General features: G+C 39.4%; 1 protein-coding gene across 2 annotated transcripts in view; it reads right to left on the bottom strand.

Annotated features, from left to right (window-relative positions):
- Positions 1–24,510, bottom strand: part of MAP2K5 (mitogen-activated protein kinase kinase 5) — a gene marked incomplete at its 5' end in the record, with an annotated part of 125,655 nt that overhangs the window by 82,107 nt on the left and 19,038 nt on the right. For both annotated transcript variants that reach the window (XM_080351354.1, XM_080351355.1), the window contains 5 exons: positions 1,275–1,314; positions 15,825–15,889; positions 20,795–20,843; positions 23,467–23,534; positions 24,230–24,270. In XM_080351354.1, the coding sequence (XP_080207480.1) occupies positions 1,275–1,314; positions 15,825–15,889; positions 20,795–20,843; positions 23,467–23,534; positions 24,230–24,270 (263 nt within the window). The remainder of the gene's footprint in view (positions 1–1,274; positions 1,315–15,824; positions 15,890–20,794; positions 20,844–23,466; positions 23,535–24,229; positions 24,271–24,510) is intronic.

Below are 24,510 nucleotides of genomic sequence, written 5' to 3'. Positions count from 1 at the left end.
TTTCCAAGTGATATTTGTATTCCATGTAACTCAAAGTTTTCTGGATGCTATTTCAAATCTCCATATTTTACACATGTAGACAATCATTTCAAATCCAGCAGTAAGCATTTGCTTTTCTTCCATGAACAGGAAGATCAAAAGCATTTTTCTAGTGGAGCGAAGGGATTTATAAGATCCTCAGAAAAAGCCGAAACACGGTCAGAACCTCCTTTGAGTAAATCACACATGGCTGGAACCACAAGACAACTTAAGTCCAAATATTCAAGTTAACCACAGATGTAAGTACTGCCCAGTATATATAAATGTTTTATTTGAAGTCCAAGTATAATCCTACACCTTTAGATTTCATTTAACACCAACTCCGCTTGCAGCACCAGCTCCCACCACTCCTCCTGCCCTCCTCGCCCATCCCCACGTCCCTTCAGTTTAACTCAATTATGCCAGAATTTAATGATTAGACAAAGATGGGAAAAAAGAGAAATGAGACAAAAAGCCCATTTTACAGATTTATAAGTAATTATGCCATAAATGATATTTTAAAAATATACTTTCTAAGATCCCAAAATATTAATTGGAATTGCATGAATGCAATAATTCATTTGTTTTCTGACAGTCTCTACTGGCTTGAATTTCAACAAAATCACCATATTAAAAAGAAATATATAGTACATTACAAAAAGATACACATTTCAACATTCTTATGTAGATTAATAATTTAACTTACAAATGTAATATAACAAATTAGATACAAGAGCTGGCATACTGTTGCCAGAGTCATGCTAGTAGTTTACCACAGTTTTAACCGAACTTCAGAGAAGACTGGGATTTATCTGACCACATATCACTACAGTACACGGGTTCACTGCAAAGAATGCTAATGAGAAAAAAAACAAATCAGGTAGATAAAAAACAGAGGGACAGGACATTAAAATAAATCAACCTGTTAAAACTACAAACTCTCCTAGGAAAAGAAAATATTATCCAAAAGAAAATAGGGAAGTTATTTTTATTTAAAAATGAAGTTGCAGAGAGCACTGAAGAATACGCCCCTGGGCAAGGTTTGGCATTAGTCCCACGACATTTCCATCCCTGTTCCCAAAACCTGGATTCTGGGCACTCATAGGGACTCACTATATTTATAGGCTGGAGTTTCCCTGCATAAACAATGTGGGTTTTAATGCAATAAAACAAATTGAGATCTAACAATCAGGGGGAGGGGAAGGAAACCGAGGTCAGGCAAGAAGGAGAGAAAGAAAATTACTGTAATATCTTACCTTTACTGCTAGTATTTTTCCACTAGGGACATGATAGGCCCTGCATGAGGGGAAAAATTAAATAACTTGAGATCACATAAAATTACCTCAATACATATGTGCAACATGTGTACACTAATTTCACAGAAAAATGACTTGGAGCTAATACGTTCTACGTTAAACCAATTTTATACAGCACTTCTAAAGAAAGACTGATGAAAACAATTGATCAAGAGAATGTACTTACAATGAAACCATTTCGGAGGTTTTGTACATTTGCATGTTTTATATAAAATGTACACATTGAAGACTTTCATATAGCTCTAGCATTTTTTTAAATGCAACAAAATTATAATATATCCATTATTCAGAATCTTCATGTAAAAACAAGGTTTATCACACAAATTTACCAATCCTAAGGGTATTTTGAGTGGTAAGACCGTGACATACACAGCTATATTGATTAAAGTAAAACAGGTAATGACTGATTCTTTATCATAACCTAAGGACCCACAGAACTATTAGCGAAAAGAACTTGCTGCATTCGCATTTAAGGTTGCACATGTGTGCACATAAGGTTACAAAGCATTATTGTTAATACTCACATGCACCTAAAATAATTTTCTGCAGTATTTCAAGAGCAGTTTATCTTAATTTCTGAAACCAAATAATTATAATTGGGTATTTAACAATGGCTTGTGTGTTCCTAACCACGAACTCACAAGAAAACAAAAAGGTAGGCAAAAAAGAGGTCGTCTAAAAATTTGATGCATTTTTGCATAAAACCAAAACCATTAAAGGTTTTTTCCTCTTCACTAGTTTTATTGTCTCATACTGATTTATGATGCTATGCACAGTAATGCCATATATGTGGCACTAACTTTAAAGAATTATAATATTTTACCACTATATACCTCTAGCAATTATTACTGAAGAAGAAATGCTTTGATAGTTTTATTTTCGGTATGCAAAATCATACATAGTACAGGGAGAGACTGTTGTTTAATCTTATTTATAATCCTGAGCACTTATATGATTTCTGTTAATAGCTCGGATGTTTCTAAAAACTTCACCTTAATTCAATAACGCATTTATGCGACCGAGTGGCATTAGCTTTTAGGAACCACCACGGTTTAAAAAGCGATGCCAAAAATCAGTGTACAACATGCAAAAAAAGCCAAACCATCAGGCGGAGCTCTGACAAACCAAATGTCTAATCAATGAATCCAAGGGAATAAACAAACTCGAACTCAGCTGTAACTGGGGATGAATCAACAGTGGCAAAACATTATGGGCTTGAGATGAGCAGAAATGATAAGAAAATGAACAGGTTGATATAACATGCTCAGTGTCTCTTGGCTTATTATGGACTGTGCCGGACAGTTTGGCAACTTAATTAGCTTGTCAAGAAAGCTGATCTTTTTTCCATAAGAGAGATCTCCTGTTTCCAAGTGAATTAAAAGGAAAGCCTTGATTATTTAATTATGATGCACGCTAATTCATCCGTGGAAGTTTGGGTTCAATTTCCAGCAGAGGGCAGATACCTGGTTTGGTTTACAGAGCACTGACAGGACCAATTTAACATTTAATTACGGCTGAGAGCTGGATCACAAAGGAGATGCCATGGCCGTGGGTCCGGCGTGGCCAGTGCCTTTGCAAACGGCAGCAGGGGAAAGGAATTTATTTACTCCGAGCATCTCGATTGTCCTGACCCTCCTCAACACAATAACTGTAAAGTGATGAATGAAGTTGGAATAGGAGCTTTGGTTAAACCAAAAGACAACCGTACACCTCTGTGGTGGTTTAATTAACAGCTAACACTTCAAATTAGTCTGGAGTTGTTACAGTAATTACCCGTTCCAATGAGTGTGTAGGGAAAATAGGGGTTTTTGTTAGATATTATGGAGAACTGCAAGTTGGAATTGATCATTTTGGTTACAGTCGGCACAGCTAAAGCCTGAACGTTTAGTACCCTGATGGAGCTTCAGAAGGATGCACTAAAAAGAAAAACAATCCCATAGAATAATGCGTGCAGCATGAAGCAAAACATAACTTTTGGTGCAGATGGTATCTATGGATGTCTACAAGGAGGGTCATCTCAAGGGTCAGCTCTCACAGATTTTAGTGTCACTTCCAAAAGTAAGCAAACAAACTCATCGTTGTAGAAGCAGATCAGGAGATGAAGCAAAGTAGCAAAATGCAAAAGGTTCCTGAGCAACACGCACGTTTCAGTGAACATACTTAAAAACCTTCCAGAATGAGAGGGAAATAGCAATAATAAACAGTTCCAACCACAACTCATCTTGCTAGAATAGGTCTGAATGGTGATGACAGGGGCATGTTAAAGACAAGCGAAAAGAGTTGCTAAATAGCTGCTGAACTACTTAAAGATAAACGTAAAGAGCAGAAATTAAACATATCGAAACGCAAAATATTCAAGCAAAATGCTGCTTTGACATTTGCAAAATGTCACTCCTTGCAGAAAGCAGCTCTGAGAAAACAATTTTTCTGCTTTTTTTTGTTGGGGTTTGTTTTTGACCCACTGCAAAAGCAGATGATTGAGAATAGTGGCTATAAATCATTTACTGTTAAGGAGAAATCAAAGAGATGTAGAGAGTCAACCTCAGAAGTCTAAACCATCATTTTAAACACTTGATGCAAGCATTAACTATTAAAAAATAGAAAAGTTATTATTTAAGTTTTGCTGCAATTTGCCAACTGCAGGAAGCTGGTTCCAATGTGTATCTTCCCTCTCTGCCTCTTGGTTAAACTGGGAATTTATACGACAAATACCATGGCAAGGACTGATCTTTTTACTCTCTGGAGAGGAAACTCCTTGCAATTATTGGGACAAATAAATAATATATATTATGCAGGGTGTGATTGAGATTCCACCCAGCTTAGTTGGGGAATTGCATCTAACACAAATTTGACGTTTTATTGTTTCAAGTGCAAACTAATGGAAATGCTAGTAGATTAATAACCATCCTAGTAATAACTTTCTCCACTACTAAAAATACTTTTTAGGTACATATTGAAAAATATTGACACAGTATTTATTAAAATAGTAGAAAAATAAACACAACGGCTATCAGATAAATCATTTGGTGCCCAAATATTGCACATAAAGAGACTGTAATTCCTGCACCCAACTAATTTTTAATTTTATTTTAAAACAGACAGTTGTTATTTATTGTAGCCACAGCATTTTTTTGGCTGAGGATAATGATTAAAATTATTTTCAAAAAAATAAACAGAGTTCAGAAATCCATTCTGGGATACCAGTCTTACAACATGATGCATTCTTTTCAAATTCACCCAAGCCTGACTGTGTGTTTATAAGAAGACAAGATAGTATGAAAATCTGTAGATATCTTAAGTTGTTCTCCAGTGATACATTCAAAGTGAACAGTAAAGGCTAGTGGTTGAAAATTGCATCTTAGTCTCAGAATATATATGGGATAAAGGAAACTAATTCATACTAATTTTGCCCAGAAAATGAAAATTCTTCATGCAAGCAAACTCTTCTTTCTCAATGCTCAGAAGCGTATTTTAGTTCCTATGTCCAATACAGATACGGAACAAACTCTGCACTTGACTGAGTAACCAATTTAATAATCACCAGATGAGGAGAAAAGTGACGAACAACATGTAGAAAGAAGCGCACCCTTTAATATTAGCAGTACGTGGTGTGCAGTTCTTGTTTAATAACTGAGACTGATAACAAAATTTCTATAGACTTCACGAAAGAAGGAAGAAATCTGCAGGGAAGCCGGAGAAGTACCAACTTTCAGACCTCCTCAGAAAAACAGACATTCCAGCAAAAAGGTAGGAAGTTGGATTAAAGCTGCCACATGATGCGTAAGAAAAGGATGGGCAGATTTCAACCACCGCGTGTTCCGAAACATTCCCACCGGGGAAAAGAAATTTAAATCTCTTCCTTCCCATTCCCATGGGATTTCATTACTCTGAGCCCCCACATCCATTACACCGAGCAGCTTCCAAGCAAGACTGAAACAGTCGTGTCAAATATTTTATTAACCTTGACTATTAACCATCTCCCTAGATATTTAAAGCCCTGAAGGGACCCACATCGGCCTAGTCCTTTAGCGTAACTTTGTCTCCTGTGCTCCGAAAACTGAGAATGCCCCTCAGGGAAAGCTGGAGGGGCAGCTCGCCCAGTTCCGTGGCAAAAGCTGGGTTATTTTTGGGGGAAAAAGAGAAAAAAAGCGATGGTATGAGCAAGTGTGTACTCTACCTGATCAGAGCCCTCCAGCTAAGGCAGAAAAACTTGTGACAGGCTGCGGAGTACAGCGTGTGCATCCCCCGTGTTCCGGAAAATAGAAATCAATAGCACTGGAAAACTAGAACAGGGCTTTGGGGGAACTGCCAACTCCTCGGCATCTCTCCCCCCGTATGTAAGTGTTTCTACAGGAAAGCAAGTAGAAAAATGAAGGTGTGTGAAGCAGCTGGTTTCTGTTTTTAAAAGGGGAAAAAAAAAAAGGCAGCTGAATTTCACATTGCCTGCTTTGTTCTTCCTGAGGTCTATTCCAAGGAAAATCAGAGGAGAAATGTAAGATGCTTCGGCTCAAACCTCTTCATGGAATAAGCCACAGCCCATTCTAATATTTAATGCTAAACATTTTGTACACTGAATATAGTGAGTTTCTACTCAACTCAAAAATAAAACAAACAAAACCAACCAAACAGAACATGCACAAGATTCTTAATAAATTGCTTAGATGTCAAACAAAAGAAATTCTCCATTTTCCACTTGCTAAGACTAACAAATTTATATTCTCCCTGTGAGGAATTTTACCTAAAACAGTGAGGAGCTGCATTACTCGCTGTGATTGTGGTATAATTTCTACCAGGGCAAGCAAAGAATTAACTTCAGGTTTCAACACGCAGGCACTCAAGAGAAACGGCAATTTTCAGTGTGCTTTCTGATTTTTAACTGTAAAGCATTTGCCCACGTAAGAGTGACTCAAGGATGGTCACACTGGAAGCACAGACTGAATATGCAAAGATCCCTGAGCTTTCTCAAACAGCTTCTCCTAATATATACTACTTTGGTTTTACTACAAACTCAGTTTGCTAGTATCTGAAAACTCAAAATAAATGCAGTCTCTTCACAGAAGCAAAAATTCACGAAAATTATTATATCACACAGCTTCAAAAAGCGTTGGAGAAACTGCAGCAGGATATATTTTCCTATTTTTCCCCAATAGCCACAGAAACCATTTCTAATCAATAAGATATTCCTTGGCGAGACCAAATGATTCAAGGGAAAGCCATGACCTGCCTGCTATACCAATGAGTCAGTCCTTTCGTTTCCTGAAAATATAACTAACATCAGCAAATATGACAAAGTGATATATCGACAGTGCCGTCACGTCGGCGATGTGACTGCAGGACACAGGGACGTGATGTTCCCCCAGCTGAGGTATCAGAGAAACTTATGGCTGAGGCCACAAACTCAGATCTGCCGTAGTTCTATGGGCTCACAAGGGTATCCTCCTGCTAAATAATGCTGGGTGGTTGGAAGGGACCTCTGCAGAGCCATGACTTTCAGAGAATCACAGGATGGTTTGTGTTGAAGGGACCTTCCCAGCTCCCCCAGTGCCACCCCTGCCATGAGCAGGGACATCTTCACCAGCTCAGGTTGCTCAGAGCCCCGTCGAGCCTGGCCTGGGATGTCTCCAGGGATGGGGCATCCAACACCTCTCTGGGTGACCTGGGCCAGGCTCTCAGCACTCCAGCTCCGTGCTGAAAGCCCCAAGGATGGAGATCATCAAAGATGGAGATCCCCAAGGATGGAGCTGGTCCCCTACTGCTCTCACACCATTACAGCACTGCACCATCTTCCTTGCAGAGAGGTTTCTCCTAATGTCCAGCATGACCTTCCCAAATGGCAACCCGATGACAGAAATTTAAAATAAAAGTAAGTATTTCGGGTTCTTTCGCCCAGATATGTTTCCTCCTGCTTCACACCTGGCTATGCATTCATTATACATATTTGTAAAAAACATCAAGACATCATTTCACTCAACAAGAATGGCAAATGCCGCCCTGTTTCCCTGTATCCATCCTGCAGAAATCCGCCTCACTTGATGCACGCAAACCATCTCTGGGACCAAGGCCAAGCATTTCCTAACAGAAATGAACATACAGAGGTCCCAGGTTTCTTATCCGAGTTAAAAAATTAACACAAAAAGCTATGATTGTAGTATACAGCACCTTCAGCTGTAAGGGCACGGAATGAAGTCAAACTGAACATTTTCTTGCCCTATGAGAAATAACCCAGAGCAAAACGACTGTGTCAGTGTCACGCAAGATGAATGCAGTTCTCTGTTATGCATCGCAGAATGACATGCCAGTCACCAGCTGCAAACTATATGCAGCAAATCACCCACAGATTTGGATTACTGTTAATTCTTCCCCCCCCCTCTTTTTTCCTAGTGCTGCCACTGTCTGTTGTGTTCCTGGTCAGATTCTGGCAGTCTAATGGCAGAATTGTCACGTACTCAGATGGCCATTTAAAGGAACAGATTCAAATTGTTTCTAGGAAATAAACACTTTGACAGTTGTTGCCTTCTGCAATACACAAACACATTAGCCTGACGCTCTGGCTGTTAAAACAGGAAATCCAAAGTGCACAGCAGTTGTAAAAAGGAGCTTTTATGGGGACTGTGCTAGTTCAAACACCAATCGACGCCAACCCACCCTCTATCTACAATCCCATTACAGATGCTTGAGTACTGACTGCAAAATGATTTGTTGTTAAACTAGAAAACAAACAAACAAACCAACCTTGTATCTAAATTTTAAACTTTTCCAAAGAGCAAAATTGGCACTAGAAGCTGCATAAAGAAAACGCAACATAGCAAAATGTCTCACTTAACCCATCTCTGCGGGAAAGAGGCGGGTTTGGCATCCAAGTCCAGGAGCAGCAGAGCAAATCCCTCACCTCTTACACTGTAACCTACTACCAGTTCCATCTGCTACCACCGAATCGAGTCTTCCTTCTCCACTGCAGCCAAAGGTTCAGACTCAACCTTGGAAAAGTGGATTACAAGTCCTTGTACCCATCTCATTGCAATTCGGTGCCCATTCCTTGGACAGAACGTACTAAAGACGGAGATGGCTCAGGTTTGACCCTGCTGGTAGGGGCTGTGGTGCCACTAGCACCGGGTCACTCACCAGCCCAGGATCAGCTGCAGACACACTAATGTAGCTCAGCTGCTGGCTTTAAATGAACTGAGAGGACAACAGGCAGCAGAGCAGCCATAAGCTCAGACTAACAGGGACCAGCACTATCTGACACAGCGTAAAGCCTGCCAGTGTAATGTAAACCCGTCGCAATTTTTGGAAGAAATTTGAAGCAAGTGAGTGAGCCAAAAAGTAGGCCACACTCTATGGTGACAGCAGTTCGGATGCTCACATCTCTCTACAAGGAGATATAAAGCTGGATTTTCTGCATTATCAAACCACGTGTTCATGAGCGATGCGTTCATGACACCCTCACAGCATAAGAACTATTAAGGGGAAACAGAGCTGTTCAGTAATTCAGTAACGACCAGTAGTAGCAAACAGCTGCACTGAGAAGCAAACGTTTTCTAGGTGTTCGCTGCAATAGCTTGAAAGAGCTTTTTCTTCTAATCATGGTTGAGTTTCGAGCAGAAATCTTGCTCTGCCGCAGGAGCGGGTTGAGAGCATCAACACCGAGAGGTTACTGAGGCTGCTCAGTCACTACTGGATCACACGGAGATACATCCCGATGAGCAACACGCACGAGAAACAACTTTTGCATTGCTCCCCTTGTGCCGCTCCTTGGCACCGTCATTAAACCAGCTGGCGAGACGTACAGGGAAGGCGTTTCCAGCTGGATAAGCTTTATGATGATCGGTGGATGTCTGAGCATTTTTAGCATTTTGAGCAAGCATTTTCAAAGAATCTGGGGTGAAAAAGCAATGGAAAAAATTAACATCAGCCTCACTGGTGTTGTTACACCCACTGTTCTTCTCAGAGACATCAAAGAGAGACCAAGTTTGAAACACAACACTGCCAGCATAACTGCAAAAAAGACTCCTACAGAATACACCTTCTTCTGCCCCTTATTGTCTCAAATTCACTTCAATAAGCAAAAGCATTTTAACAAAAGTATTCTATGTTGGAACAGAGTCTATAAGCTTGGTATAGCTTGGGTGTGTCTAATGCCACCAATTCTCCACTACACGGAGCATTATTTGTAACCAAGGACCAGATGACATTGCCCATGTCGAGCTGCAAAGCGAACAGCATGATGCTCATGCAGCACCTCACTTGTGGGCAACAGGAACAAACTCACATTTCCAGGGCCACTCTCCACTTCATCTTCCAAGCTACGGGCACACAATGCAAACAAAACAGCTTTAATTTAAGAATCATCCAGTTTCTAATTAAACAGCCATAGGCAGCTGGCTGGACACATTTTAATCAGTTTCAATAACCTATTGATTGTATACTGAGGCTTAAAAATTAAAAGTAAAAAGATGACCAGGGAATTGTCCCATCTCAGAACAACAGTAGAATCCTCTGTAAATAACTCCTCTTTTAACCATCAGCTAAATGAACACTTCAATACTGCAGTACAAAGTCTTCTGCAAAATTACTTTAACTAACAAGCAGAAATTTATCAGCTTCAGCCAAAATCAATGCTGAAATCAATTTGAACACTGGTTGTGTCTAAAGGGGCTCATTGGCAATTTAGGGAAATTACACCATGTAAATGCCTGTGCTTTAATTGAACAGTTTCATCAACTAGGCTGTGATTGCTGTCCATTCACTTATTTACTTTCGCTGCAGCTACCATTCTGCAAAGGAATGGGTTTTGTCAGACTTGAAGGAGGTACTTTATCTTCATTTTATGCACTTTTGTGCATAACAGATTTTATGAGGCAGGCAAGCAATAGCCGGGGTCAAAAGACACAAGTGAACAGCAATCACTGGTCAGTCTTGTTTAAACTGCAAGGATAATATGCAGAAATTTGGTGGTGTATTTCTAACTTAGTCCGGCTATTATTGTTCCGATGCTTTTTGATGTGACTAAAACCAAACCAAACCAAAAGAAATGGAAAATAGATGTAGTATGGAGAAGGAATGCAGCAATGCACAACGATGCAGGAAGGTGCGATTTTCAGGCTTCACGTGGCCACAGATTTGTTTTAAAGCCAAAACAGAAAACCTGCCAGTAGTTCCTTATTTTCAGAGCTGCATCACGCAGCAGGCTGCGACAAGGACGCGTATAACATTAGTGAGAACCTTTCCTGGAAAGCAAAACGTCGTGAAGCTGCGTGGGGCGGCCGGGACAGGCTCCATTCCTACCTCTGTCGCTGCTTTAGGAAAATAATTTCCATCTCCATTCATCCTCTGCCACGTGCAGAAGATGACGCCAGCCTCCTCTGCAAAAGGGCCAAAATAATCTGTGTATTAAAGAACTTTAAAGGGGGGCAAATTATTCTTATTGTATTGTATATTCATACAGAAACCAAGAAATTAATGAGCAGAAAAGAGCACTAGCTCTGCTTAGATTTAGACTGGCTTCCTACAACATTTGAGACGCATGATAATTACTGCTTTTAAACAACAAATGGGGACTACGGAGACCATGGCAAGTTCATTCCTCCACGACAGCACCAGAGTCCTGCATTAGAAGCCACGGCACAAGCTGGATGGCGCAAACCTTGCAAAGCTCCTTGAGGCAATGATCAACTCCGGCTCTTCTACCCCCATCCCAGCAAAAGGAGCTAAATCACCTGCACTGCCCTGACTGTCCAACACAGCTACATCTCCTCTGGCTCCTTCGTTCCAGAACTGCCAACACTTTTCCCTGATAACATTTGGGGGATCTGCAAAGCGTTTGTGGCACCGTTTGCAGAGAGAGCGACTCTGCAGCTGCCACGTTTAATGTTGTAATGGGGCACCCCGAGGTTGGCGGAGATAGAGAATAAAGAAACGGGCAGATGCTGGAATGTACAGCCCAACCGAACAGCAAAATCGCTCCATTAAATTGCTCAAACAAATTAAGCTTCTGCATTTACCCGTATTTTCCTGAGCGATCCAATTCTTCTGGGCGGTGCATCATCAACAGCCACTTCTCTCCCAATTACTCAAGTTAAAGTGAAGCTGTCTGGTTTAACAGTGTTTTGCTACGATGATACCTGCTTCTCCCCTTCCTTCCCTCTCTCCCAGATAGTTGGTAACTTCACAAATTAATTACGACATCATTGGGACTTTATTTCAGCATGCAGAGTGTTATGCCTTGCTGCTGCTGAGGGCTCCTCTAACAGAATCCAAAGACTTACAAACCAAACACAACACACATTTTTTAAAAATCCCAGGCACACAGAAGGCAACACCATCCCCTAACCCGAGTTCCTTGGACATCTCACTTCATGTTAACTGCAATTGCAAAGTAAAAACTAGAAAAGATGAAATAAAAATATTATTTTTGCTTGTACATAAAGGAAACAATGATACTTCAAATATGCCATGTGAGAGAGACTCCACAGAGTAATTATTTGCCAGAGATAAATACCTCTACTTTATAATATTCAGGTTCACAATATATGCAACTATGTATTTTAGGTCTAAATAATTTAATGTAGCTGCTCCTGAGGCTGGCTGGCAGCGTACATCCCATTACAAACCAAAATGTTCACCTTTCGTTGAAGTGAAAAAGAGGAATCTTATCAAAACAGCCTCCCAGAGCTCTGCAGCCAGCGATGGAGCTACAAGATGCAGCACAGAAGCACAAACTTTAAATGTCTTTTGGACCTACCAGTGAATTATTTTTTTTCCAAAAAGAGCAATGTAAGTTAATATAATAGATGTACTGGTATACAGATGTTTTCTTCTGCTGTGAAGCAGCCCAAACTCTGAATTCCCCATCCTACCAGCTTCTGTAAAATAGCTGATAAAAAGCCCCTAGAAACTGTCACAGGGCTGGAAGGTTGTATATCTGCCAGTGTAACAGTCTTGGGGCCCTTGTCAGGAAAGGTGCAAATTTCTACAAAGTAATGGCAGCTGAGAGTCTCCAAAAATATGTAAAACTGGACTTACAATACTGCAGGGGAGTCTGGGATTATTTGTACATTCCCACATATTTTTTTAAAAGAAACAATAATGAACTGGTTTGGTCATATATAACTCTATAATTATCATCATTCCTTAATTAAGAAAACAGTGTATCAAAAGGTAGGGGGAGAAATAGGAAGTCAAACAACTATAAATTCCCTTATTTTTAGAACAGGAAAAACATTTAGATTCAGCAAGTTCTCACTAGAAATATTGCTATAAAGTATTGATTTTTTACCAGACTCAATTGTCTGAAAAGTTGTTTGTATAGCAATATTGGCCAAGCCAATATACTGGAACAATTTTGCTACACACAGTAATCAAGTGTATTTCTAAAGTATAATTATACTGTCATAAAACTGAAGCTAAGATACCTCTTCTCCAAGCAATAAAACAGTTGCAGCTGTAAAGAACCCAAATAAATGAAACACATTTTCTAACTAAACATAGCGTCTTCCAAAGAGAACAAAATCACCTCCTCTCTCCCCCCTTAAACCGGGGTTAGCATGAAAAGTGATCAATACTTCAATCTCAATAAACTATTTCAATAGTAGTTAATTCACGTGGAAAGAGAGGCTGAAAATTTTTGCTCAGTGACCTGCGACATGCTATCTTGTTTGCAGAACGCTGATAATATATCATTGCCATAATGGATATGACTTAGTATAAAGAGCTAGAAAGAATATAATTTTAAAAAAAAAGATACCACAGACATGCTTGTTCTTTAGATTCCGATCAATACTATACAGGCTGCTCTGAACACAGTGGCAGCACGGAATGCTGCAAGAGGAAAACAGTCAAACATTTGCAATTAATTTTATTTGACAAACGTTCATCGATTTACTGGGATAGAATATATGTGGGCTGCTATCTATGACTAGAGCAATCCAGCTACCTGTAAGTATTCCGGTTTGCATTTCTTGTGGGCTTGCGGAATGCGGATGCTCCTCTGGTGAGGGAAAACGGGCTCCCTTTACAAAGGGGGTTTTGTTGCAAGGTGCGAAATTCTGTCTGTGCTTTATCCAAAGCACATCACTGCAGCACGGTACCTATAATTCCCTGCAGCAGCCACAGCCAGCAGCAGTTTGGGGATGAAAGAGTGAATCGGCACAACGCTTTCATCCACTACACCGAGAAACAGATTCGAGAAGATCTGAGAGGAACACAGGAGCAAGTTTGGGGAGAAAAATCCATTTCATACTTATATCCTGCTATTATTTGCATTGCGAAGAAAGTCAAACTTCAGAAAGGCACAAAACACGCACACATAAAAAAAGGTGCATGTTCCTTGGAGCAGGGCAGAATGACACTTGCACGAGAGAAAATACCCTGAAAGTCATTGCAAGTGCTAATTTACAACATGAATGCAATAAAAGGGAAAAAAGAAAGATAGCAACATTTCCCTGATACAGAAAAGGGCTTGTGCTTTCACAGGTAAAATTTTTTACTTTCCCAAATTGTGAGCAAATGCAACACTCAAGCAGTTAACAAAGTCAATCACACCATCAGCCCACACAACGCTGCAAGTCCATGTAGAAGTGCCAGCAGTATTATGTGCTCCCTCCTGTGCTGTTGTTCTCTGTGCCTTGAGTGTTCACATCTCTGCTCCTTTATCGCTCCTGCAGACTCTTACTAAAGCACTAGTCACCACAAGAGAAAAGGAGTTTTGTAAAAATATTAAATAAAACCTGAGCACATAACACACTACCCTTCAGAAATGCAAAAAGCGATCAGAAGGTGCAAGTCTGGCTTTACAGGGCATTTTATCCAAGTTTCCCATATGAGTTTTTTGAAATGTGAAATACATACTATGCGCGTGGCAATACATATTTAGAAGAATGAGACACTTGCGCAGCTAAAAGCACCATCTCATTGTATTGACTACGCACACCAAGCAGACATGGAACAGCTGCTCCTTGGGAGATGGGCAAACCCAAGGTGACAAACAGGCATTAACTTCAGCAGATCCTCCGTGCAAGAGGATGGGCAAATCACACGTTCCCTTGCCTTGGCTGACATTCCTCAGATTTTGGCCAGTGGCTGCTATAAGACGCAGGATGAAGGGAGGAGACTTTTGGTACAACTCGGTACAGCCATTCTTAGGCAGTTCATGATTTTGCACTGTCAGCTCCTTGCTTCAGCTACTTCTCCAGAGAAAATGACCCCAAATTGGGTCAACAAGGACACATGGGGGTTCCCTCCCTTTGTAAGATTTTCCTTTTCCCCAACTGTGCCTCAAGTGCCTCCCACAGGGAAGGGAAACGACCTTCTCTGCATCAGAAAACACCAAGAAGTCACTGACTGAGCTGTAAAATCCAACGCTCTTCTGAAATCTGATTATAAAAGAACATTGTTTTTGCAAGATTTGTGATCAAGGAATACCTTTCTACAAGAGAACATCCATGAAATTTCTAAAGTACCTTCCATCTAACCTGATTTCTGACAAGTCTGCTCAAAGACGGGATTTGTCCCTCTAAGGTTATGCAAGTCCATTTTCATTAAACCTTCAGCAAGGAGACCGAAGCCAGTTGTTTTGCAGTGTTGGCAGCCAATTAGAAACTAAACTAAATGCACCATGACTTTTAAAACATTTTAAAAAAAATTGTTAATATCAAAGTTAAAATGTCTAAGGTATAAACAAAATCATAATGGGATGCTGGGTTACTGTATATGGTAAATAGCTCTCTGGAGGAAACCTTTATTACTCCCTCAGGGCTTTCTTGCAAAGTATAGATTTCTTAATTCCTAGTGGAATATTTTTCATACACCACTGCAGACTATTAAGTACCAGATATTACATTATGTAGTTTAAACTTTGCACTATGCATGAGAAAGACTTTCCTGTCGAGAAAACTATCTCTCTGCTATTATAATCTTTACAATATTAAAATTAATACTGGCTGCAGGGTAGAAGCTTCACTACCAAAATTTGGGGGAGTTTATCATTTAATATATTCATCAGCCTGTGCGTGAAGCTGCTCGTAAGGGAGGGAAGTCACTGCGACAGCGCAAGGGATATTTACTAATTTGGAATTGCTGGAGAAAGGCAGAGCCGGTGTCACTGCATCCCATCAGTGACATTCTCAGTGCTGGGCTGGCAAAGGGTGTGGGGAGTCAGCAAGAATAATGGCTTTGCAAATACTGAAGGCAATTCATTAAGCTTCAGGACATTTCAAGTTCCACTTGTGAACCATTAACTTGTTACCCAGGAGGGATTCAAAGCTAAGTATTAAAAAGATAATAAAAATGCACCAAGCCTCACGGCAGCCAAAAGCGGATACCTTGTAAATATGTAAAGAGAATTCTTTAAAAATTTGTATTAAGAATTTATTTCATAATCTTTTCTGCATAGCAGCAATGACCCACTTATATCTCCTCACAAATATGAAGGGAAAAATGAAAAGCAGTGTTAAGTTTTATTTTCAAAAATTTTAAGTGAAATTCAACACTCACTTGTAGACTGTGCCTCCATTGCCATGACCGAGGATGTCTCGATACCGTATGTCTTGTTCATTCATCTCCACAAGAAAGAAAGAAAAACAAAAGAGATGTCATGCTGTGGATGGAAATGTCAAGGAAAAGCAACTCTAGGCCATAAACAACAAGCAGTCTGGGTCATTTCAAGTTCAGCTGCAAGAACGAGAAGATCAATACAACATTTGCTGTCCAATTTATAAAAGACGATACCAAGGGACAAAGTGATGGAAAGTTTAATGACAATTTGTTTGCCTGGGTCATTTCATTAAAGTTTGATAAAAGGTGTCAAAATGGAATGATATAATATAGCTCAAGAGGGTCAGGTCACAGATACTGATAGGAAAAGGGTCTCCAGAACAGCACATAAGCAAAGCCAAAGTTGGAGGTGAATGGAAACAATCCAACAGAAAACTGTCATCTTAAGTACAGCTGGAAAAGTTTATGATTTATTCTGAAATCAGCATAATAGATACTAATGCAGTGACAGTTCTGTCAGCAGGATTCCTTCATAGTGCTTCATTCACATACCTTCGAACTACAGCAAATATTCTGGAAAAAAAATAGTCCAATAAAAATATTTTTTCTTGAAATCCACAACTAATTGCTTTCCTCAATCTTTCTGCTCACTGGGACAACTCTCCAGATATGACGATATCCTCAGATATTTGAGCAGAATCCTGACACAAGCGCCGCCCGTTGAAAATGCTGGAGTCTGGGACCTTTCCAACACGGATTTTCCGAAAGCTTATTGTGCATCACCCTGCTGGGTGAGCCATTCGAATGTAGAACTAGAGTTCAGCATTCGCCTGTGCAAATAAAGTCATACTGATCTTCCACCTACTCAAAAAACAACTACAGCTATTTTTGGAAGGCACATGCGTACCTGAAATTAAATATTTTAATGACAGTAAATTCTGGGTTGCAAGCATTTGCTGTTCCGAAAAGATCTCCTCCATTGCTTGATCCTTGTAAGTAACAAGCATCTGGGCAAATCCCATTTCTAAAAGGTATTTTTTCCTAGGAACTCATTACCAAATCATTAACTTGTTTCTATCAACTGTTTATATTTGATGGGATATCAAGTTAAACATTTTACATGAGCTGGAATGGCTGCCTAGACTGTCATTTTTGTGGGTCAAAAGGCATCAAAAAAGGCACCTTTAATGACGTATCTGGTCTGCTATCACTGATGTGATTAGAAATCACAGAAGCACATCTGAGATCGCTTCAAATTAGTTATTTCAAGCACCACTAAAATCACAGTGAGAGCCACGCAGGGCTCGCAGTAACCTGTAACTATGTGTATTTATCCAGCTTCTAAAATGGCTTTTAAAATTCGTTGGGGACAGGAGCCCTTCAGTGCAGCCCTTGTCCTGAGAGGGGGAACTTTGCCCCCGGCCTCAACTGGAATGAGTAAGTGATGGTAATAAGCTGCCATGCCCTAAAGAGTCAATAAGCACCACGTCTTATGAAGAGAAAATGGAATATTTAATTGATTTAAAAGAATATGTTTTAAGAACAGAAATTGCCGAATTCATATTCTTTCCTTTCACTAACTGAATAAAAAACATAATTATTTCTCACAGGAAATATCTTTCTCTGGGCATTTCTTCCAGTGACATCAAAAATCTCAGTTCTGAAAAAATGTGAAATACCTCAAAGCAGGAGTTGACTCTACATTATTACCTACTGGTAGTTAAACCTGGGCCAGGTATCATAAGATGGCATGAAACGGCCCATTCAAGTATCAAGGTTTACGACAAAAATGAAAATGTATTTTATTACTGAAATCCCTCTTGCTTATAGTATCAATCAGAAAATGCAAATAAAAAGGGGGGGAAAAAAAGACACCTCATAAAGAACAATAACTCATGAATGCATTTTAGAGTGTGTAAAGAATCTATAGTGGATCCCTTGCCCTAAATGTAATTTCTTCCAGACTGCAGCACTCACTAATTTAAAGCACATCCTGTGTTTTAAGGAGTTCTGCTCTTCTAAGCGAGAGGACTTGAATTCTCCAGACTCTGAGGTAACAACAAACATCTCTCTCCTGTATTCCCAGCAATGTTCTTCTGAACAAAACTCTTAAGAGAAATGAAATGAATCCACAAAGCTACGAACACACTTGTATCTGCTTCTTGAGGGGAAAAGAGAAGAATTTTTTTGTACTTACACAAGTTATAAGCAACAAATGGAACAGGATGAGAGTTACAAAGCACATTGTTTTTTCTCTTGCTCTTTGCTAACTGGTAAAAGTGGAATATTTTCCCCACACTGGTCCCCAAAACCCAGTGACAGGAGCAGCTCCGTGCCCAGCAACCGATAAACTGTGATTTACTGGCTCCAATAAAGATGCCAAAAACATGTGACGATTTATTTATTTTACCGGGAAAACGGGATTTGCAATCACAAAATAATAACAATGAACCTGACAGTCAGGACTGGAATATTTAACCTGCAAAACCGAGTTTGATTGGGTGCCGATATTAACAGAATTAATGCAAAAGCAAACCAGACTTCAATTATGGATCGGTAAACAAGACATCCCTTGTTTATACCTGCTGGTTTGGAAAGAAATCACTGTCTATCTCTTGTAAATCATTAAAAGCAAAATGCTCAATTAATCCTTATTTTATACGTAGAGGCCTGAGAGAGGCAGAGTCCTCCAGCCGTACCTTTGCTTTCCGAATCGAAGCAATAACGGTTTCGGAAAGCGGTCACACTCCATGAGCAGACAATTGAAGAGATTTAGTAAATCCCACTTTATAGAGCAGAGACTAATCGGAAAACACGAGCCAGTCAAATGTTTCTTATGAACTGTTGACACTATATCAATGCTGAATCAATTGGTGGCATTTACTCTGAGTGACAGAAAAGAAATAAATATTTATATCGCATCACCTATATCAATGAACCTAGGCAGAAAGCTATTTCTAACCTGTCAATATTTGATTATCTTGAAGAATCATGTCCCCTTCTTTTAATGATTAATATGAATTCCTTATTAAACCTAAATGGAAACTACTAGAGGAATATCATTATGAATGCCCGAAAGCATAAAGTGCCAAAATATAATAAAAAATAATAGCCCAACCCATATTTAAGTAACAATAAGTGTGACTTAATTCCCCAAAAGGGGGAAAAGTTAAAGTTACAACTAGAAACCTATTTCCAGTTATGGATCTGTGACCAAATTTTGCAGAACATTATGCAGAATATCAAAAAGCATTTTCTCTCAATAGAAAGCCGTGTAACTCCTATCAGAGGAGGGTGAATAAAACAGCATTAAAGCTTAGTTTGAATTTTTTCTTTTTTTTTTTTTTAATGGGTTCAAGTAATATCTTTTAATATCATAGTAGGAGGTTTGGTTCCTTTATATCTTTCTAAAATTCTACTGCGCAGGAAAGACCTCTGTAGTAGTCTATTACAGGACATACCAAATCCTAATTTGTGTTATTTAGAACAAATAAAATGCCAAATATAGCTTATGCACTCAGTCACAAAAAGATGCCTTTTAAAGATGTTCAGTAATTCTATTTTAAAAAATAGTAATATTGGAGTAATTATCAACTTATTTTTAAAGTTCAGAATCAAGCAGCAGGTACTTAGAAAATGTTAAGTTCTCCAGCAAAATAGTTTAGCTACAATTTTGAAACATTAGCAAATCCACTTGCTAGAGATCTTCAAACATTAAACTTTGTTTGCGTGCAAGGCGTGCTGACAAAGCTTAAAAATACATTTCCAAGCTGTATTCAAAGGATTCGGTGGCAAACAGGCAAGGTTGCAGCACGGGGCTCCTGTTTTCGAGGGGCAACTCTCATTTATTAGAGCCGAACGTTACAGGTGATACCGAAGGACAAGCGGGAGGACCAGCCTTTATCTTCTTGACATGCTCAACTACAACTACTTGATTCATGAAATGCCAATGAGGCTTGGAGAGGTCATTGTGTGAAGGCACTGAATACGCATCTGAGATAATTAAGATTTCAGCCTTCGAAACGTGGAGGGGAAGTGAACAGCAGTTAAGAAAATCAATAAGAGTCTTTTATTTGCAGTGACACAGATGTCTCAGTCAATAGAGCCTAATAGGAGAGCTTGATCGCAATGGACAGGCGCCCGCTGCCAAGGCTACCAAAGGGCTTTCACTATGACAAATATTAAAACATATTTATGTCGCCGCTGAAGAATCTGGGATTCTTTTAAGGCAGTTTAATTTAGTGGTATATATTTAACATCGTTACGTTACGGCAAGCCTGCCCATACGTTCAGCTCAAAATGGGTCAGACACAATTGCTCCGTTTGCCCAGGACATCCCCTTGTCCATCAATCGGTACATTAAACCTTTCACTTCTGGCTGTCAGAATCTCAATGCCTGGAGCAAGAAAAGAAAGTAACAGCACAGCTTTCTACAACTTCAGAGTTGTGGGTTTGGTTTGGGGATTTTTTTTGAGTTGTTTTTTTGTGTGTGTGGTTTTTTATTTTATTATTTTTTTTTTAAGCAGCTGCAACATAAGGTAATTCTAAATAATACACAGCAGTTCCTTGCAAGGACCTTCTAAATATTTGAGTATCTACTGCCCTAAAAAATACGAAGGTCATTCTAACTGAGCAGTTGACTTAGTTATTCAAAATTGATTAACTTTCTTCCCTGAAATTGTGGCAGCAGCGCAACACGTGTGAGGTGCCTCAATTTATTTGGAGCTAAATCTGATTAGCACATCTTGAGAAATGGGAAGCAAATTGCTGTGCCAATCAAAATAAATCAGGCCACATAACTCATTCATATCATGAAGGGTTCCATGGTCCCTCCAGTTCTGTATTAAAAGAACACATTACATCGAAATGAGCAGTAAGCATCTCTCCGCCTATTTGCACTGTGCCAGTCACCGCACCATCGGGTAGTAACAAGATGTGTGTGTCGCCCAGACCCAATTCCCTGCACTTACCTGGCCATTTGCGAGTATTTTCTTCAGCTCTGCAGAAGACTTTTTCAAGCTGAAAAAAATAAGAGGCGGTTATTTTTAATGACTGTGCCACGTCGCTCTATAAAATGACATGAAAAAGAAACAACAAGCCATCAGGTTTAAGCTCACAGTTACATATTCTGAGTAGATTTAGCTTTAGCAATGCTGACTGATACTCGGTATAGCTGCTCCTCAAACTGCAAACAGCAGAAACAGAGAAGTAATGAACATTTAAGAAAATCAATATATTTTTCACCTTTACAAACTAGCTTTTTTAGATACCTGGCTATATTAGCCTTTGAGATCCAAACTATTGCTTGTCAGTTCAAAGAAGAAAAAGGAAAAAAGAGACCTTCACATACCAGCTGTTTCAAAAAACAAGGAGAAAATAAGGTTTACATCTAGTTTTCAGGTGCTTCAGTTTGTTTTAAAACCCCTTAAGGCATCATCCCTCAATAATCCCTATAAACCTGCAGCAGAAAGGCGTGCCAGGGATGACGATTCACCACCTCCCCTGACCACAGAGCAGTGAGTCCATCTCTCGATACAGGCGTCATCCCAGGGACAACCCCAAATTTAAAGGGCGGTGAGTCCAACTTGCCATGTGCATCCATTCCAGGTCACCTTGCTGCTACAGTCCCTGGGTTTTTCAGGAGAAACTACCACTGTGCCAGTAATCTTCCATTACACAAAATGATCTATGTTATTTTCTTCTAGCAAGAGAACTTTAACGAACCACAACTATCAGCTTGGTGTGTTTTGTAGGTAAAACTATTGATGGCTTCAAACCATTTCCACTCACCCACAAAGCAGCGTTTCACCTCCTCCCCTGACAAACTTTGCTCCTTGTATGTTCAACACAACAAATTGCGTGGGTAGCAATGTGTCTGCAAAACTTAATCTCAAAGAGACATTCTGCTCTTATCACTGAAGTTAAAAAAAAAGTACAAAATAATATATTCTTGAAAGGCATGTGCACGTGTCTTGATCACAGATCATTATTAACAAGAACAGTGAAAACACAGATTTCGTATTTGGTGGCTTTGTTCTTTAATAGGCCTCTTGTTCCCACGACTACTTTAAAGAAAAATTAAGTTTTCCAAGGAAACATAAGTTGATCTTGTCATCTTTCATGACTAACAATTTGTGAACATGAAACAAAGAGAGACTTTCAATTACTTCAAAACCAAAACTCATAGCACAGAAGGTTTTGGAAAAGGAATGGCAATTAACCACCAAATAAGGTGACAAGAATCTTCTAGAAGCCTCATTTTCAATGCCCTTCAAGAACAAGCTCAAAGTAGAGGAAGAGCTGAAAGCCAAAGCACAACAGTGACAGAAAATAGCTTTATTTAGCTCAGTGTTAGGAGAGGTTGAGAGGAGAACTGCAGTTCATAAAGACATCCAGATTTAAGAGTCTTGGACAGGATCTTCACCTCTGCAACCCACAGCGAATCTCCCCCAAGGGATGGAGCAAACTTTGCCAGAGGAGATGGATACAGGGTATTGGCTTTTTTTTTTTAATCTCTATAATTAGCAAAACTGCTAAACGGAGCATCAGAACAGGTTCTAATGGCACCTGGATGGGTCACCCACTGCAGGACAAGGTGGTATCAGCAACTGGCACCCACATCCTGTACAGGGCTGGTGGGACTCGGCAGTGGCAGCCAGAGCTTCACCGACCGCGCGTGCTCAATGCAACGTGACTCTGCCTTTGATTGTGTTCATCTCTGTCTCTTTTTCTATTTTCAAAATGCTCTCAGAAAGAAAAGGGAGCAGCACACCGATGCACAGATAAATGTAATATTATCTGCTTCATAGAAGAATAGAATAATTTAGGTTGAAAGTGACCTCCAGAGATTTCTATTCCCACATTTCAAATATGCTCTTATATGAAGAAGATGGAGTCAGACCTTTTTTATTTCCTTTCAAGAATACACAAGGTTTTTTTTAGTGAGTTTTTTGTTTGTTTTAACATCAATATTTAGTATAATGAATTCCTGTAACAGTTCATGTAGTAAAAGGGAGTTTATGCTTCAGTATTTAAAAACAGATCTCTAGGAGAAAATAGAAATAGTTCTCTTGCATTTTAAGATCTTAATACGGGTTTCAAAATTAGGACTGGAATCTAAAAAGAAAGATAAGGGAGATGGAGTTCAAAACTTTACTGACACTGTATGAAACAGGGCACCTAAGCTGTTCAAACTTTTCAAAAAACTTACCCCAAAATAATAAACCTACTGAATCAGGTATCAAATTTTAAAATCAAGGAATTCTGGAATGATATGACCAACAAAGATCTGAACAAACAGCCCTTGCGGTAAACAGTGATTTTTAGATCAACTAAAACAAATGAGCTCACCCACAAACTGTATTTCAATGCTTTCTAAAGGACAAAGCCACCTGAAACACCCAGCAAAGACTTATTTCTTTCAGGAGAAAAAGATTCTGAAGAACCAGCAGTACGAGTTTAACAAGCTCCATGAATCAAGGTAATTTCTCCTTCCCTCCTTTGCTCCTGCGTGCCCAGCAGTCACGTTGAAAAAAGTTATTCGACATCAAGCTTATCATCGGCAACTACCACACACAAGGTTCCATTTTGCTTTAATAAAAGAAAAGAAAACAAAACATAAGCTCCCATTCTTGACTCTTACCTATTGCTTGGAAGGGAATCCGAGACGGCCGAACTGCTATTATTAGCAGATCCTGCTCGCGTATTTACCTGCAGGCAGGGAAAGGATCTTTATCAGTCGTTTGTGTTCAGAGGACACTATTCTAATTAACCTGTAATTTGCCACGAATTTCTCATTTCACTACGAAGGTTAATTAGCTTGTTGCTAGGCATGCCGGCGGTTGAGGTCTTGCCTGTATGTAGGTTAGCAGGCTATATGATGCATGGACTACAATATACTATCTTGAACACTTAGTTAAATATATGTCCACCATTTATTCTCATTTTTAAAATGACATAATCATGTAATATATTTCCAGTTTGCTGCACTTCAAACTGGGCATGCTTACAGAAGCAAAAAGCATGCCCAAATGAAACAAATCACCTACAAGAATTCCATTGCAGTGCCTTCCACACTTAGATAAATTATTGAAATCAAATGAACATGTTGGGGTTTCTTCAACTCTTTGAAGTAGTAGCAGGCGCTATTTGATAAACTGACTATTAAAATTTAGGGACCTTATTAACAGAGGTTAAAAACAAAAATAAAGGCAATTCCATCTTTAATAAAACTGTATATATAGATATTGCAGCCAAAACCCAGCCGATGAATCCTTCTCCCACCCTCACAAAAAAAAAAGCTTGTCAAAGCTCAAGAAAGTGCAGTTTTATTTGACATTTCAATAAGTGGAACACAGCATTACAAATCCATCTAACTTTACTGAAACAATTATTGAAATTCATACCTTCAGGCCATGTATGTTCCGTTTCCCAGGAGGTTTGCAGGCTGAAACAGTAATTGACTAAATTGTAGAACACATCAGGGCCATTTACAAATTTGCTCAAAATGAATCTTTTAAAAAGAAATGAGGGTGACACCAAAATTAGCAGAGAGAAATGATTGAAAAGTGCCTCACAAGACCCAGAGTGGGAATTATGAGCCAGGATTTTTAACTTGCAGGAGTGAGCATTTATAAATGCTAAGAGCTTTCTGACACCATGTAATATAAATTCTAATTTCTGCTTA

Source organism: Nesoenas mayeri, assembly GCF_963082525.1.
Source record: "Nesoenas mayeri genome assembly, chromosome: 11".
Classification (NCBI taxonomy): Eukaryota; Metazoa; Chordata; class Aves; order Columbiformes; family Columbidae; genus Nesoenas; species Nesoenas mayeri.
The sequence above is the reverse complement of the archived record's forward strand: the minus strand, read 5'-3'. Positions and strand labels throughout refer to the sequence as shown.